Genomic DNA, 17931 nt, shown 5'->3' on the forward strand with positions numbered 1-17931 from the left:
GTGTATAGCATTGTTTATAACTCACCATGTCTAGGTGCTGTATCGTAGGCAGCTGGACTTGCTTGAGTTTATGGACTTGCCAGTCCATAACCTGGATAACTGAGAATCTTCACCGACATATTGTGTTACTAGAAATGTTGGTCATTTTTCTTGTATGTGTATAAATACTCTGATTGTAAACAACAAACAAACACAACAACTGCATACCTGTAAGGTCTGTGTAATGCTGTGTGCTACTCATAGACTGTAAAAATAATGGATGTAGCTACCGTGATGTCACCTATTGCTTTGTAGACTCCCGTTTTTAAGCCTTGAGTTCAGCATCTCATCTGTCGCCATCTTGTTTTTTGGAGCCAGCATTGACCACATTTAGGGGTGCTGGCACTGTGGAGGAGCGAGGGGCCGATCTGACTGAGAAGCAGAGGACACTATTAGCAGACAGCCTGTCACTCAAAGCAGCCTTCCCTTAATTACACATAACTTTAAGCCTTAATAAAATGTAAAGAGTGAGCTTTAAAAACATCCTCCCCATGTTCAGTTATCATAAATAAGGAAGTAAGCAAAGGACACCAAAACCTTTTTTGTACCAGGCTGTAAACATGTTTATTTATGCTATAAAGTTGGGCATTTTATCATTGGTGTCTATGTGGATTGATGGGCTTCTGCAGCCAGCCTCAAGTGGCCGTTCAATGAACTGCAATTTGGGGCACTTTTGTGCTGGCATCCTTTTTCAGCCCTGTAAATTGCTGCTTGGTTATACTAATTGTTTTCAAAGATATTGATAAAGTTTCATATCAATTCTGAATATTTAAAACGGTTTAATTTTCTGCAGTATGGATGCACGATTACCAGCTGCACTGTCTAGCTCTCTTATTTAAATGTCTACTGCAGACAGACACTCTGCTACTAACCAAGGGGGAAAAAATCATTGTTATCATATTAAAACCTTGCTATATTTATCTTTTAATTAATATTTTAAATGTTATGCCCTTAATGTCAATATTTTCCGTGGTACTAACTACTGATATTTTAAAGGTATTGTATCAAAGAAATTCCAGTATTGTGACAACACTGGTGCTACTTCACAGGGGACATAATTGAATCAAAGCTGTTTAGAAAATGCAAAATAATTATGTGGTCTGCAGCTTTAACTGTTGGGCAGGTAGAAAGTGATTACTTAGGTACATACTGTGGTTACTGACTAATGCTGACTGATACTTTTGTTTACCCTTGTGCAGCGAGTTTATCGGAGAAGATGGGAATGAAAAATTCTGGCAGTTTGTTGACACTGTGAAAGAGCTCACTGTTTACAAGCAAGGAGGTATGTTGATTGAATCCAAAATAGATTTTAAATACATTTAAACCTCAACATGTGTGCCTCTTTTCTAAAATTTCTTATTTCAACTGATGGTTGATTTGTCTCACAGAGTCTGTGCGCTCGTACTACAACTTGATCATCAAGAAGGCCGGCCAGTTCCTCACATATCTTCAAGTTAATCTCCTCAAATTTGCTCTGGCTCTACGGTCATACTCGCCAGCTGTTCATGCGTCTCAGCAGGTATGTTGGGATTCAAACCGTGCACCTCTTCCAAAACCTTCTCAAGAGCAGTGTTAGAGGCAGTTTCATTGTCTTGTTGTCTTGTCAGGCCTTACTTAGAGTTTTTCTCACTTTCTTTTGCAAAATTGTTAAATGACAGTCATTATTCTTAAACTGCTGTGTGAAATACTACACATCAATAACTCATTTTCTCACAACAGCATTTGTATATCTCTGTGGTTTCTCACAGAAGGGTTAATTATCTGTAATTGATCCAGTGACAGGAGTTAGCGTTGGTGATCAAAATCGATAAGACTGCTTTTTGTATTACTCTCAGATGCATTGCAACATATATGCAAACTATTCCATATTCTATCTAAACATTAGGACAGAAATGATTCACAAATGTTAAGTATAGCCTTGTCTTAATGCCAAAATAATGAATAACAGATCAAGCTTTAGATCCAGTTCTCTCTGACATTCTAGTTCAGATTGATTACAAAACTGCATCAGATTGAAGTGAAAATATTTTAGATGTGAAAATTCTTTTGCTTGAAACAAGTCGGTGTAGAAAGTGATTTTCACTTAATAAGATTTATAAAAACAAGTCAAGATGTCTAGCTACCAGAAATCTGAAAATATGATCAAACAAGGTTCATTTGAAGGAGTTCTCAGTGCTGTTGCTGTTTCTAGATAACAATAGTCGACCCAGTCAAGAGCTCATGTAAAATTTGGTACAAATATTTGTAGTCCCCAGAGGGTGAATGCTGATGACTCTTGTGACCCCCTTACTTTTACTCTAGTTAACTTACCAAGTAAAATATCTCAACATCTGGTAGATGCACTGGGACAAAGCTTGGTTCAGATATTCACGGTCCCCAGAGGATGAACATCAATTACCTTATTATCTCCCTAATGTTTCATGTGGTGCCATTATTGGGTGAAAATTGCAATTTGTCCAATACATTAGTTTGTGATTTAGTTTAACTGTAAAATGATAATTTGTTATACTTTGTTCTTAATACTAATTAGCAAATGTTAGCATGATAACTCTCCAAACTTAAATCGTGAACACACTACCATAAACATCACCCACTGAACATCAGCATTGTCACTGTGGGCATACATTAGCATTCAGCTCAAAGCAATGCTGTGTCAATGTACAGCCTCTTAGATTCGCTAGAATGGCTGTGGCCTTGTAGTCGTGTTTATTAACAATGGAAATAATGAAAATTTTACCTTTGATGACATTTGACCAATAATGATGGAGTTATTTCAAAGTTGGTCCTTTCTTTGGAAGTGTTTACATCATCTGTAATCACTTGAAATAAGATATTTTTCTCTTGAAGTTTCACACCTTATAGTAAGTGGCACAGCATACTGCAGGATCTGTAACACGTCCTGTGTAGTCACAACCCCAAACAAGATAAAACTGTTAATCAAGACAGGGCAAGTGACACTTATTTAAATTAAGTCAAACAGCCTTGCATAGTCAGCACTAGATAATCCAATCCATACTCAAAATAATTTGAAATAGATTAAAAATCTGAATATAAGACTATATCGCTTATTAAGAGGTATAGTTTCTGCAGTGTAACAGATGCACCTCATGGAGTATAAATTCTTGAACACATTTATACCGCAGAGGACTGTTGCTACCACAACTTATTTATATGAAACAGGCAGACATTGTAGGGGAGCAATGTCTTGCTCATGCCAGAGAAAGAGGTGAAAAAATCCATGATGGTTTGGTCAGAGAAAGGTGGACAGAGAGACAGTGAAAAGACAGGGAAGCAAAACCTGCAGTGAATGCTCTGTGTGAGTACATGACAGCAGAGGCCAAAAGATTTTTCCCACAGTCAACAAAAATGATATGTGAGGTTGGTGAAATGCTGTGGTAAGATAGTCAGACAGAAGAGTTTGGTTGGACAGTTTGGTTGCAGAGGAGATTTACATTTTTCTTCTGCAATGGTTACTAATTTCTGTGAATTTGTGACAGTGAGAGTTTTCTCTTTACTGTCCAATGCGATAACTTGGATTTTACATATTTATTTCTACTGTTAAGTGCTTACTGTCACTAGGGGGAATACATTAAAGGTGTTTGCTGATGCCTGTGACACATTTTTTAAATTGAAACTAGTTTTTGTATGACATGAATAATAAACAGATACTTCTCTGTTGGCTGTGGACTAAATTTGATTTTAAAATTGGGTGACTCTCAGGAAATTTCAGTGCACTCCGCATGCGCAATTCTTTAGCCCTTTGATTGTTGTGGTTTCAGCAATGATAAGGAGGAATTTCATTTTGGTGACAGCGCACCCCGGTTGATGAAGTTCTGTAATTTTAGAATGTGTTCAACGTTTGAATGAATAACGACCTCATGCAGCTGAAATTGTTGAAAAGCGTTGTGCTGCATAGTTAAATTGTTGTGGTGATTGCTGTAGAATTTTAAAAATAAATCAGTTATGCTGATGTATCCATGGTTAACTTGAGCCCATGTTGAAGAGTGAGGAGTCTTTATTAGAGTTGTTCCGATACCTATATCTGGATCAAATACTGCTAAAGACAGTGGTTCCCAACTGGTTTGTCATAGTCCAAAAGTGGTTTGCGGGTCCATTCTGAATGGACTGCAACTGACTTGCAAATGTGTCATGCTTTATTTTGAAGTACAGCGAATATCTGGCACAGAGCTTTTATTTTGAAGTGCTGTTTCCTGCTGTAGAGTGAGTAAGTAACAGAGAGGCTGAATCCAAATGTCGACCCTCAGGACTGGCAGACTGAGCCCTCGTGGACTTCAGTTTTACGTAGTGTGACGTATTTACTGTCATCACGTAAAGCCTGCAAGGGCTATAGGGTTATAGGGTTATAAGTATTTTTTTCAGCAGTTGAAAAACCCACAACGTCACATCCGTATTGCAATGAATTGTGGGTTACTAAGTCAGTGAAGTCTGCTGAAATCTGCACCCCAAGGGGACTCTCTGTAAGTCTGCAGGAAGTCTGCTTGAGGCCCCTTGTGGACCAGATGAATTGTGGCTTTGGACAGCCGTAAGCACTCCCAGACTTCCTGGGAACCTACCTGCAAGGTCCGCTAGTCTGCAAGTATGGTGTAGTGCCGACATTTGGATTCAGCCATACCTACTTAACAGAGACAGCAAATTAGCTTGACGTCATGGCCAAATGCAAGTAAAACACTGAGTATTTTGAACTGTGTGGACCTTGAACTAGTGACTAAGGACAAATCTGGACCCCGTGGCTGGACGGATTGGGAACCGCTGGCCCAAGATGCTAGATTGGTTATCGGCAAATAGTCAATGCACTGATCTGGTACCATGTAATTTATTAATAAACTTTAATGAAGTGTCGTAATCGAATAAGACAGCAGTGTCCTGGAAATCAATTCCCTTTGCAGCTCAACAGTAGCCTCCACATCATGTTGCATTGTGCAGCCACTGTTAGCCACCTTGTTTAGAGCGGTGAAGAAGAATTGATTTGTGGTAAAAAGTCTAAGGTTAGCCTTTAGTAAAATGCGCAATGTGGCATTATTTTAGTCTGGAAAGTCCCACAAGTTTAGGATTTAACCTGAGCCATGTCATACAACAATCATAGGAGTCTTTCCACCTCCATACAGAGTTAGTAGTATACAGCTGTTATTTTGTTTTTTCAATGCAGTGTTATTGAATATATTCTAGGCATTGGATGACACCCAAGGTCAGGTATTGGAATAGGTATTGGAAAGAAAAAATTGCTAGCATCATGTTGTTGCCATTATGATATAGAACGTTTCCTCACTCTTCTGTGCTCTTTCACAGATCGCCAGCGATGAGCCTCCGCCTGAGGCTTGCTCTGCCTTTGTCTCCATCCATGGTCAACATAGCTGCAGTACCAAGGACATCAAGAAGCTCCTGAAGGCAGCTGCAGGCAGGTAACACAGAATGGCACCATCCTCCCCCCTCTGTGGATAAACTCAATTTGTAGTGCAGAACTAGATAAAAAAAAGTTTACACAGTCATTTTGTTCCCTGAAATTTTGCTTCCGCTGACTGCCTGCAATGATCATACATTTTCAAAATGTTTGCAGGCCAAAACCATATTTGTACAAGAATGATCACACATATCCAGGGGTCAACAAAACAGATGTGCCAGTTGTGATCCTGTACGCTGAGATTGGAACCAAGAAGTTCGCCTCGTTTCATAAGGTGCTGTCAGAGAAGGCTGGAGAGGGCACGCTTGTGTATGTGCTGCGGCATTTTGTGGCGGTGAGTACATAACATATCAGAGAAAAAGTTTTCTAGTTCAAGTTCAAGAACTTTGTTAGGTTTTAAAGGATAAGGCTTGTCATACTCTATAGTTTTATTATTGACACATTACTGAAACCAGCAATGAATCTATCCCTCTGACAAGTACTGCCTGTGCCAATGCCTACTTCATCTCATTCCTCTGCGCCTCACATCTCCGTTGTTTCATCTTTACTTTATATGACGGCACTATTGCAGTTATACAACAGTGACATGTTATTCCTTTTAGTAGATTCCTCAAAATCTTACTCAAAACTCGAAAACTAACTGAGATACAGATCCCTTTGAGGGAGTGAAAGGTGCTTTTCTTTAAGATGGGTGTTGAAGAAAAGCAGAGTGTGGGTGTGAAAGTCTTCTGATTGTGCCGGTGAAAGCACGAGGCAGCGCTTTGAAATTGAGTGACATCGGTGTCAAGGTTGAATGTTAGTGGATCTGCTGTATGTGGGGGCCCGTGTGCTTCTCGTTCAGACTGGTAACACGTGTTATAGATTATAACTTCAACTGACTGTGAAGTATTTAAAAAACCCTCTGGTAAGCAGGCAACGTGCACATGAAACAAAGCTGGGCAAGCATATGTAGACGTACAGTGCATAGCCAAAAGAATGTGGACACCTGAGCGTTCAAGCTATGTGTAATGGAAAGTGTTAACATTTTTTCTTAATTGGAAGGAGCCTAGCCCAAACAATTAAAAGCAAGCCCAGACCGTTTCTCCTCTCCACCAATCTGTGCAGCTGTTACTGTCCAGACCAACATCCCCTTCACTCCAGGGTCCACTGATTGTGTGCTTCACACTGTTCACACTGTTGTAGACATGTGTGCTGTTGTTCAGCCATCGAAACCCATATCATAGTGTCGTCCGTCCGTCCGTCCCCACCCCCCCACCCCCCGCCGTTCTGAAGTTGCTTCCCGAGGCATTTTGGAACATGGACATGAGTGACTGCTGCATCTTGCAAGGGAAGAAGTTTTTTTGGGCGTCAGCATTCAGCCCACTGCTGTGCAGCTAAGCTGTTGTTGCTCCGAGGCGTTTCCGTTTCACAATAGCAGCACTTACAGCGTTCTGTGGCAATATCTAGCAGACCAGAAATCTGATTAGCTCATTGTGAAGATGGCATCCTATCACAGAGTCTCTTTAGTGTGACCCTCTCTAATAATGTCTGCGAATAAAGATTAACAATAAAATGTCTGTGTGCTGGATTTTATCTGCCTGCTAGCTAAACACACTTATTAGAGCAGCTGTCCACATAGTTTTGGCCATGTACTGTGTGTAGGTATAAGCAGAAAGTGCACCCATGGGCTGGATCTGCAGACTTGATGATTTTCTCTGACACTTCTGACAGAAATGTACATGTAAACAAAACTCTGCACTGTTTTTGATCGAAGCCATCACTCTGCTCCTCACTGCAGAATCCAAAACCTCAAAAGATGCTTTTATCTGGCTATGGTGTTGAGTTGGCCATCAAAAGCACCGAATACAAAGCTGTGGATGACACCAAAGTAAAAGGTCAGTTTGCGACTTATCAAACTTTCTGTGCTGGACTTTGCTGCGTCTGAGGCAATAAAACAAATCTTGTGCTTTGTAGATTCAAAGACAGTCACAAATGCTGAGGATGATGGTAATGATGAAGTCCAAGGCTTCGTTTTTGGAACATTAAAGTAAGGAAATGTAACACGGCATGTACCATAAGTGTTTTTTCACCTCTTGTGTTTTCTGTTATCGCTCCTGTGCTTCGTGTAACTTGATAAAGAGATAAAAATACATTCTTGGATTCTATTTGTATCTTCTCCTCTCTTAAAGGAAATCTCACCCTGAACTCAAGGAGCAACTCGTTGAGCTTCGCAAACATCTCCTGGATAGTACCAATGACATGGTCCCTCTCAAAGTGTGGGAAATGCAAGGTATCCATTTTCTGTTTTTAGTTAATGATTATATTGTATCCACCTTATTCCTGCAGGCTCTACTGTAGAAATGATTATGGGTGCTAGCTAGTCCCATAGACTGACTGTGGTTTGTCTCAGTGGCTACTCTTGGTGACTGACCGCCAACGCTCTGGTACCTGTTGCACTGTCCGCGTCTGTAATGACTGACAACCAGTCTAAGCTAAATTTCTGTCTTCAGCAACTGTGTGTTGAACATGTAACCACAACAAAAAGGGATTGTTCCTGTTGCCAAAGGTACCATTGATATGAGAAATGAAGCCACAAGAGTTTCATGAGACATAGCGAAAAAGTATTAAATCAGAATTTGCAGAAGAGAATGATACCAAGACTGACAGGTCGGTCACTCAACGTCAGCACATGTTATCCCTCTTTCCCCATCTGACTTCATTCTCAACCTACATTAGAAAATTGCTTGTTATAAAATAAACTCAGCAACAAACCTTTCATTAAGGCTGAGAATGTGTTACTGATTTACTGTACTTCCTTTATATCATAAAAAATGAACGCCAAAAGTTATTTCTTTTACTAGTACTTTACTATTACTGAAGTCTGCTGCTAAATTCAGATCATGTTTTACTCAGAACAGTTTTCAATAAATCAGAAATAAAAAAAACCCTGTAAACTGCATCGTTAATGCAGATGAGCGGAGTATTAGCTGGGAAACATCACATATATTCACTTTACATGGAGCTACAGTTAAGCTACACTTAAGATAGCTCAGGCCAAGTTAAAGCTAACAATATTTTAAGGGAGCAGGGCAAGCTGATTGCTAGCGTGCTTGGCTGAAAACGAAAAAAGACTTTGAGATGGCTGTCAGAGATGGCAGAGGTATGATCACATAATCCTGTTTGAGCTATAACACGTGGTGTGTTCCACGTTTTATTTCCCATTTGCTCTTGGAAAGAAGAATAGAGTACTGTAAACAAACTGTTACCACTGGAAATCGTCAGTTTCGGTTCAACACTGGAAGTTGGGCCCATAATTCACGCAAGGTTTCATGGGGACTAGGAATAATGCTTGTCTTTGACTAACAGTTAATAATTTTAACACAGCAAATTGAATGTAATCTCATTTGACTGCCTTGCGTGTGTTTGATTTGCCTAAACATAATGTGCATTCATATAGGTAAATGTTGATTTCATTATTTGATCTCCACAGATCTCAGCGTCCAGGCAGCTGCCAGAATCATGTCCGTGCCAAAGTTCGACGCTTTGAAGCTAATGCGGGACCTCAGTCAGAACTTTCCGAGCAAAGCCAGGTCAGAACATTCATCTTATTTACTCTCTCTGGCTGACTGGCAAACACATTTGGTACCGTTCCAAAATCCATATTTTTAGGAGCCCTACTCTGTGTTACAATGTGTGAATCCAGTCACGACAAATGCTGTTATTAAAGTGCACATGAGATATGTCTCCTATAAACCCATTTGTTTGAGTATTATCTGCAATAAATACGACTTTAGCACTGAGATGTAATCAGCTTTTTGATGTTTGCTTATTTTGGCTCAGGCAGCTTGTAATAACACCAAAAAGTGCTGAGTAAGAGTCGGCTGTTTATAGGGAATTGACTGAAAACGTACCCATCTTGAGGGCCCACAGGTTTTTGGAGATTAAAACTGGCATTTTACTGCCGGCTTGGGATGTGGTAAAAGCTGATGGTGACTGTACATGTTTTACTGTTCCCACAGATCACTGACAAGAGTGGCTGTAAAGCAGGAAATGAGAAAAGAAATTGAGGAGAACCAAAAGGTGCGATATAATAAGCAGCGTTTCCACATGACGGTGCAGTGGGGGTTTTCTTTGATAACATCCTCAGTCATTGCACAAGTTTTATTTTAGAGAATGAGTTTCTAATCTATATCTGAAATAAATTCTATAACAATATCAAATGTGACATTTTATTTTCTCCTAGTTTCTGTGCTCACTTTATCCCTTCCACTTTCAGCTGTAGTCTACGTGCATATCTTCTCCTGTCGAAAGATCAGACATTAAAGGCAGAATCGCTCATTTAGGGGCATTCGACTAACACTTTGAGCTTGTTTTTTCAGCGTCTCAGCGAGACCATTGGTGTTCACCCGGGAGACGGGGAGCTCTTCATCAACGGACTGCACATTGATCTGGACATTCACAACCCTTTCAGGTAGGTACCCAGCAGGAGGGACTGGTGGTCTGCCTGCGCTCTCCCCGGGAAGCCTCAGACCTAAGCTTCAGCTCAGCAATCCTGATGCGACAAGATCAGAGTTTGGTGCACAGTATAAACCACTGCCACTCAGCTGATATGTATTAAAAAAATCTAACCTGTGATTTTGTATTGACAGCATTTTAGACATCCTCAGAGGGGAGGCCAGGGTCTTGGAGGGGCTTCACAACCTGGGCATAAAAGGGGACCATCAGGGCAAGCTGCTGAGGCTGCCTGTGAACGCTGCGGATGACAGCTACGCTTTAGATATAAGACATCCAGCTATAATGGTGAGTCCTGGCCCAGATCAACACTGCAGGTGTTTTTCGTCTTTGTGTACCAGAGTGGGAATTAGTGAATCAGTCATCAGGCTGTTGCAACACTCGAGCCTGCCAGAAACTTCAGGTATTAATTTGGAATTCAGCCAAGAAAAGCTATCAAATTAAAAACTTTTCATTTCGGCCCCTCTGGCCATTTTAATATCCCAGATACTATAAAAATGTCAACGAAATGAAGAATTTAAGCCTTTCCGCATTCAACTGAGAGGTCTGTCGTTTCAGCTTGCTTTCCCCTTCTAGATACGGAGAATATGTACATTTTGTATGTCTAAGAGAGACACACATATGGAAGGAGACAAAGAGAGAGAGTGTAAGAGAGATAATGATAGTTTGCCAGCGAGGCAACGTTTGCACTGTGGGGAGCCTTGTACCGTACGTTACAAAGAGAAAGACCACTGTTAGTGCCAGATTGGCCAGCCATGATGGATCATTTTGGGCCTATGATTGTGGTCATTTATCATAAAAAGCCAGATCTAGTAGCTCACCGATGGTGGGTCCTAGAGCTCTATAACAAGTGCATGTAAGATGTTTTGCACATCAGATTCAGCATATTTCTGCCCTCAGAATTAAGCTAAGACAGACTTTATTTTATCCAAGGGGAGATTTTTGGGGGGGGCAGTAGTGCTACACACACCTGCAGTCAGTTTAAAATAATGCATAACCAACACAACAGTACAAGGTTACACCAAAGACACAGTAATAAATTACATACAAAAAAGGGATATGTAAATATTGTACATCTTAAATGATATAAATACTTGGGCATTATAAAAATGAGTAAAGAAATCATAAGAACCATATAACTATGATACATAATGCATGAAGTACTGCTACTACTGGAATGGTTTGCTTATGTGCTGTGTGTGGCATGGAGTTGCCTTTTTACTGAGCAGATTAGTTGCTCAATTAAAGCACATTTAAGTGGAATCCATACACCTTTTGCACCTTGTGATGAAATCAGGGTGTCTGCACGCCCTTAAAAAAAGTCTCAAAATGTCTTAAATTTAATGTTATAAAATAAGTCCTTGAAAAGTCATTAAATAGTCTTAAATTTAGTTTTTTGTGGTCTTCATTTCCACTGACATTTTATCTTATTTCAGTTATCCATCTTTTAATCTCTCTTTGTCAAAATGAGTCAAGATCTTCTGCGTGAAAATCCACAGTTCTGATGTTCCAAAACCTATGACTAGAGCATGCACGATGTCAGATTTTCACTACACGATTATTATGGCCAAAAGAGTTCATAATAATGATTTTATCCGGAAATCTATAGAAAAAATAAAATAAAATACAATAATAAGTAAGAGGGTTGCTGGTTCAAACCCGGGGTGGGGGGTTCGAATCCCTGGGGTGGGGGAGCCCTTCTGTACGGAGTTTGCATGTTCTCCCCGTGTCAGCATGGGTTTTCTCAGGGTACTCCAGCTTCCTCCCACAGTCCAAAGACATGCAGGTTAATTGGTGACTCTAAATTGTCCGTAGGTGTGAATGTGAGTGTGAGTGGTTGTCTGTATCTATGTGTCAGCCCTGTGATAGTCTGGTGACCTGTCTGGGGTGTACCCCACCTTTCGCCCAATGTCAGCTGGGACAGGCTCCAGCCCTCTTTGGACCCTTAACAGGACAAGCAGTTACAGAAAATGAATGAATAATATGTTCTTCTATCTACTCAAAACACAAGTGTAGGGATGTGGTGTAACTGTAACTGTACAAAATCATACAAAAAGACCAGTTACACTTAATTGTGAAAAAGCAAACAGGCGGCATTGAGGAAGAGAACAAAGGGAGCTCCCAAAGAAACAGAAATGATTTCAGAGGTGCAGGATATATTTGAACAATATTATCATATGTGTATTATTACCATAATATCAATATTTCATTTATAAATATCTCAATTATTGTTAATACAGCTATAATGTGAGAGCCCTACCTACCATTTAACCCTAAACTGTCTTTTAACTTTATGCTTGCACTTACCTGTTGTCAAATTGTAGATTAATCTAGCTCCCTCCAATAACCATTTTCCTCTGATCTACCTCTGCACAGGATAACATGAATATTACTTATTTTTATACTTACCTGCAATGCTTGAACAAGAAAAAAGCGATTTTTCCAAAAATCAGTTTTAAAGGTGTGATAAAGCATTATATTCAAGTGTCTGATACCTGTTGACACTCTGTGGATATTTAAGGTACAAAGCCTTTAACAGGGACGAGTATTTTGATTTCTTTGAAAGGCAACATAACCACTGAAGAAATGTAGTCAAAATATTAACACCATTCAGAATAGTCCTTGAGTGAGGTATTTAATCTCTAACTTTTCCAAGGTTGCTTTTTTGTTGTTGCACTCAACTCATGACATCATTTTCATACAAGCCCCCTTCTTGTCATTCACCTTGCAGTGGATAAATGACATAGAGAATGACCCAGCTTACCGCAGCTGGCCAGCAGGTATACAGGAGCTCCTCAGGGCCACCTTTCCAGGAGTCATCCGGCAGATCCGACGCAATTTCTTCAATCTGGTGAGTCCCCCACGGGCCAGAAATGCTGCAGGGTAGTGTGGCGATAAAGGGAATAGAATCGAGAGAAACTGTGAAACTCTTCTCAGCTAGACGAGATTAAATAGTTTTTGTCAGATTGTGTGTGTGTTTGCAATCCTAACATTTCAGTTAGCACAGTCAGACACTCTTACAAAAGAGAATGCTGAGTACATTTTGAATACTTAACATTGTCTGTGATTACGAGAGCTGTCTGGGACTGGGTGTATTGTTGTATCTGCCAAACTCTGATTCATCCATGATCCCAGTCGGATAATGGATATTTGTAAATGATTCAGATTTGATGATGGTGCCTTTGTGGTTAGGTGCTGTTCCTAGATCCAGTACGGGAAGAAAGTGTGGAGCTGGTGAAGCTAGCAGAGCTGTTCTACAAGCACAAGATCCCCCTGAGGTTGGTGCTGTTATTTGTCACACCTTTACAGCTGTTTATATGGTGCACGTCTGGCATTTATAATCTTAACCAGGTAGTGATTCTCATTTCACCTGCAAATTGAATACTTGCTTTTGCCCCCTTTCTGTAGAATTGGATTTGTGTTTGTTGTCGACACCAAAGATGAGATTGATGGCTTCTCAGACGCAGGGGTGGGATTTTACAGACTGTTGAATTACATCGCAGACGAGTACGATTTATCCCAGGCTCTGATGTCCACAGTCGCCGTAAGTATATCACATGTATAAATCTCTGTTGTTTTAGCAAGCAGCTCTTGAAGAATAAGTAAAGCACACTCCTCGCCGGCTCATATCTCTCCGTGCCTCAGAAGTCAGTTGTTTTATTGTGCCTTGTGTTCCCATGGTTTGAGACATTATTGGACCAGATGAGTCAGTGGGATTTTTGCCTCTGGTGTCTGCTTTTTCAAATGGAGTTTGGAATTATTGACAGTTGCAGTCGATCTGAAGACAGTGATCAAATCTGATCTGCCACTCTCTTGCAGTTGTACAACAAAGTAGACGTAGGGGAGACGCTGTCTGTTGACACAATCACTACTTATCTGAAGAGAAAATTCCCTAAAGCCAGTGCTGAAAGGATTCTCGGCGTGGAGTCCGAGTATGATGACAAAAGAAAGGTAAGGAAATTAAATAGTTGATAACACTTTGTATGACACCCATGTCTGTAATGCATTCTAAACACATTATAAATTGTACTTTTAACTGATATCATATATGCTGTAAGCACTCATAAATATTCATGAAGCTTTATAAGATTAATAGTAACACATTATAGAACCCCCTGCACGTAATTAACTTGATATCTCTACACAGCCAGAGTGTGAGATGATGATGACAATGATTTTAAATTGAGCACGTCCAGTAAGGTGCTCTGAGCGATGGTCAGGCAGTTCTGACAAACTGAAACTCACACTGAACATTCACTGTTACATTCATGGTTTACCGCTAACCTGACGTCTAGCTCACCTGCATGTCCCAAATGCAGACACACCGTCTCTCTCTCCTCGCTTGCTACACTCACATGACCACATGGCGTCTTTGTGTACCAGCTCCTTCTCATCTGCTGCTCTCCAGGATTTGAGTTGTTTTGCCTCTGTGACTGTAAACGAAGGGTTGATTAGGGGAAACCAGGGGTAATTGTAACAGTCTTTGGTTTTGATATCATTACTCAAAAACCTCTAAAGCTATTTGGGTACAGTTTTTTATGTAGGTTATCTGTTAACAGCCATTTAATTTTACAAGCAATGTTGAAGTCATAGTATTGATTGAAACACTTGATGTCAAATGTTACATCTGCCCCAATATACAGGTACAATTTTAACAGCATTTAGGGTATGGGAAGCATTTTTTAAACTGTAATACAGCATCTACATCTGTGTACAAATATGTGTCTAAAACCTGTCTTGTGTCAGCAGACGTGCTAAATATCTTATGCCAGCACAAAATAAATCTTATGCTCTTCAGCACTGCTGTTTGACAAAATCCTGGGGAAGCACTGTATGGTCATGGAAATTTGCCTCAAAATCATGAAGTAATGGAAATGTTTTGGTAAAAAAATGTGTGTGAACCGTGTAGTTACTCTCTGACCTTTTTTTTTTGCAAGGATCATAGTGTATTATAATTCTCATAGTTGTAATACAATATAATCATTTTATGATGCTTATATTCCTGTTTTGACCTGTTTAAAAAAATGTTTTTTTTTTATATTATGTGTGTTGTTCTTTAATAGATTTAAAGATATTTTGTGTTCACATTACTTTAAGCAAACAGTGACCACTCATAGTGACCTATGGCCAGTTTATAGTTTCTGCATTTGCGAGGGTCCATGTGATGTAAACGTTGTCATCCACCCATGTCATGCTCCAATCTGTTGTTACAAACTCCAGTCCAGTCTTAAACACTGTGATCAGTCAACTGCAGCCGCCTCACCACAGTGAAGTTAGTTTTGAGTTGGATATTCAACAGAAGCTCACACCAGATCCAGCAGTGTCTTCTTAGTTTCTTTTCACCCATTGTCAGTAATAGAAGGATGGTAAGCTCACTTCCCAGCTCTCCTGTTTACTGCTGGGGGCTTATACAGACCCTCAGCTGTACTATGAACAGAATCATGCGCTCAACCCTGTGACCGTAGCTGTCCGTGGACATTTGACACAGAAAGTATGTCTGAGCCTTTATAACCAGCCTGTAATGTATTTAATTACTACAGTTAAAGCATCTAATGGCCACTTAGAGCGACTCGGAAAATCACATTATAATGCTTTTTAACATGATTATAAATCATCACAATTATGAGGATTCTAATACACTATGATCCTTACAAAAAATGTCAATGAGTAACTAGCAGTAATGGGATATTATGATACTTGCAAGTCATTATAAAAACCCTTATAACATGTCATGACAGTTATTATTAAGCATTATTAATGTTCATGATCGCTTATAGGACTGAACAATATGGAGAAAATCCAATATCAAGATATTTTTGACAAAGTACCTCTACTAGCCCTGACTTTTTTCATAAATAATCATCAGTTGTGTGGATATAAAGACTAAGTGGGTAAGGGCAAATTATAGAGCGGCAAGAACAGTCAGGGAAGTTCAGTAAACTACATCTGTAATGAAGCCTTAAAACCAGAGAAAGACACTTTAAAAGACACAATATTACGATGTCCAATATGTATGACGATATCTAGTCTCATATCATGGTATTAACGCTATATTGCCCAGCGCTAAGTGCTTGTAGCTAAAGTTATACAGTGCTATATATATAACTATGTTCATAATGCATCATAGACATTGGATGTCATAGAAAGTGTTAACAAATAGTTTCCTCGCATTTCTTTCTGTTTACTGGGGGTAAAAATGATTACTTAAAAAATGTATATATGTCTTGTGTGCTCCAGGACGGCGCCCTCTTCTACAAGCAGAGTGGCCTGGGTGCCCTGCCACTGGCTTTATTTAACGGAGTCCCTCTGAGCCCTGATGAGATGGACCCAGACGAGCTGGAAACCATCATCCTGCAGCGCATAATGGACACAACCACCGCCTTCCAGAGAGCTGCCTTCATGGTATGACACGTCTGTGCGAGAAAAGACTCCTGCTTCATTGTCAACCTGCCAAACCTAGCACTTTTTGTGCCAGGAGTTAAACCTTTAGATGAATATGCACATACATATACATACACACGCGAGTGAACTGAAGTAAAGAAACTGTAGAGAATGGCACCAGTGGCAGTTCATCCAGGCTTACAGCATGCGTACACTTAATATTTCACTTACTGGCCTGGGGTTACCATGAGGTTGATATTAGATGGAGGTTTATTGCAGCAGCAGAGTAGATGATTAAAACTGAGTTAATACTGTGTGTTTAACGTAATATGGTAAATCATGAAAAGTGTATTCACTAATTGATTAATGCCCAACATAATTCTGGCGAGATTTGCTCGACAGCAGGATATTTCACTTTGCAGTTTCACAGTTCAAAGTGTAGGAATATTCCTCCAGGGCCCAACACATTATTGCATTTGCAGACACGTTAACATGTCACCATTAGCTGCTCAGGAATAGGGAATACGCAAGATCCAGTATGTCCTGAGTGAGTCACTCTCATCTGTTTTGTCCTTTGCCTACAGGGTCAGTTGACTGAGGGCTTAGATGTGGTGGACTATCTAATGGAGCAGGCCAATGTGGTGCCCAGGATGAACCCTCTTATTCTAAGCACTGACCGGAAGTACCTCGACTTCACTGCCAAACCAGGTGGCACTACTTCCCTTAAACTGTCCATTAATGATTCAATGTCTGTGTTCTGTCTGTTATAATTTTTACTTTTTCTTACTGCAGTTGTAGACGACTGGGAGGACACGACTATGTTTTCATACCTTGACTCAAGAGACAAAACAGCTGTGATGGCTAAGAAAATGAAGTACTTCACAAATAACGGTAAGAAGTCTCTTATATTTCATGCCTCGGCTTCCTAATTAGCACCATTTCAGATGAATACAAACTAATTCATTCTCAGTAATACAATGACTTATTCATGTGTCTGCATTCTGCCATCCAGCGTGGAACAACCATTCCCCATTTACTTGTTGAGAATCTTTAAAATGAGCAGTATCCGAACAAAAATGAATCCTACACTGCTTTACTGATCTATGAAAGTGTGAAATTGACCTTTGTTAAAGCAGACAGGCTGCGCCTCCAGCAAGATAATTGCTGGGTCTGCTGACTGGCTTTCAGCCAACAGTCTAAATGGTCGTCAGAGCTGCATTTCACTGCTCAGGCCTGGAGTGTAGCTGTCTCAGTGAGGGCTGAGGAAGCTGATTGCCATTCTCCCTCTGTGGACTAGCTGACCGGCTGACTGCCTGCTTTTCTGACTGACTGACCGACTGACTGACTGACTGACTTGGGGGATATAACTATGACAAGTGGCACAATTCTCCACTATTATACTGAGCTCTCTGTCAGATGCCTCAGTCTTTCTCGGAAGCCATCGGCTATCGATCCAACAAGAGTTTAGACTCTGGGGCAACGGCCAGTAGTTGGCCAGTATTTCAGGTATTCCGGTGTAGCCAGTGGATTTACGAATAACAGAAAGAGATGAAACAGTTTGAAAATTTCCCATCACAATTATAGTGCTGCATCAGTTATCA

At 40.2% G+C, this 17931-nt stretch overlaps 1 protein-coding gene across 2 annotated transcripts in view; it reads left to right on the top strand.

Moving 5' to 3' along the window:
- Nucleotides 1-17931, top strand: part of uggt2 (UDP-glucose glycoprotein glucosyltransferase 2) — a 56428-nt gene that overhangs the window by 1060 nt on the left and 37437 nt on the right. For both annotated transcript variants that reach the window (XM_049593868.1, XM_049593869.1), the window contains exons 3-20: nucleotides 1239-1321; nucleotides 1428-1558; nucleotides 5347-5459; nucleotides 5615-5792; nucleotides 7236-7332; nucleotides 7412-7484; nucleotides 7627-7727; nucleotides 8928-9027; nucleotides 9457-9517; nucleotides 9817-9908; nucleotides 10087-10237; nucleotides 12681-12800; nucleotides 13142-13227; nucleotides 13358-13493; nucleotides 13769-13900; nucleotides 16187-16351; nucleotides 16915-17038; nucleotides 17123-17221. In XM_049593868.1, coding sequence (XP_049449825.1) covers nucleotides 1239-1321; nucleotides 1428-1558; nucleotides 5347-5459; nucleotides 5615-5792; nucleotides 7236-7332; nucleotides 7412-7484; nucleotides 7627-7727; nucleotides 8928-9027; nucleotides 9457-9517; nucleotides 9817-9908; nucleotides 10087-10237; nucleotides 12681-12800; nucleotides 13142-13227; nucleotides 13358-13493; nucleotides 13769-13900; nucleotides 16187-16351; nucleotides 16915-17038; nucleotides 17123-17221 — 2042 coding nt within the window. The remainder of the gene's footprint in view (nucleotides 1-1238; nucleotides 1322-1427; nucleotides 1559-5346; nucleotides 5460-5614; nucleotides 5793-7235; nucleotides 7333-7411; nucleotides 7485-7626; nucleotides 7728-8927; nucleotides 9028-9456; nucleotides 9518-9816; nucleotides 9909-10086; nucleotides 10238-12680; nucleotides 12801-13141; nucleotides 13228-13357; nucleotides 13494-13768; nucleotides 13901-16186; nucleotides 16352-16914; nucleotides 17039-17122; nucleotides 17222-17931) is intronic.

Source organism: Epinephelus fuscoguttatus, linkage group LG13 (assembly GCF_011397635.1).
Source record: "Epinephelus fuscoguttatus linkage group LG13, E.fuscoguttatus.final_Chr_v1".
NCBI lineage: Eukaryota > Metazoa > Chordata > Actinopteri > Perciformes > Serranidae > Epinephelus > Epinephelus fuscoguttatus.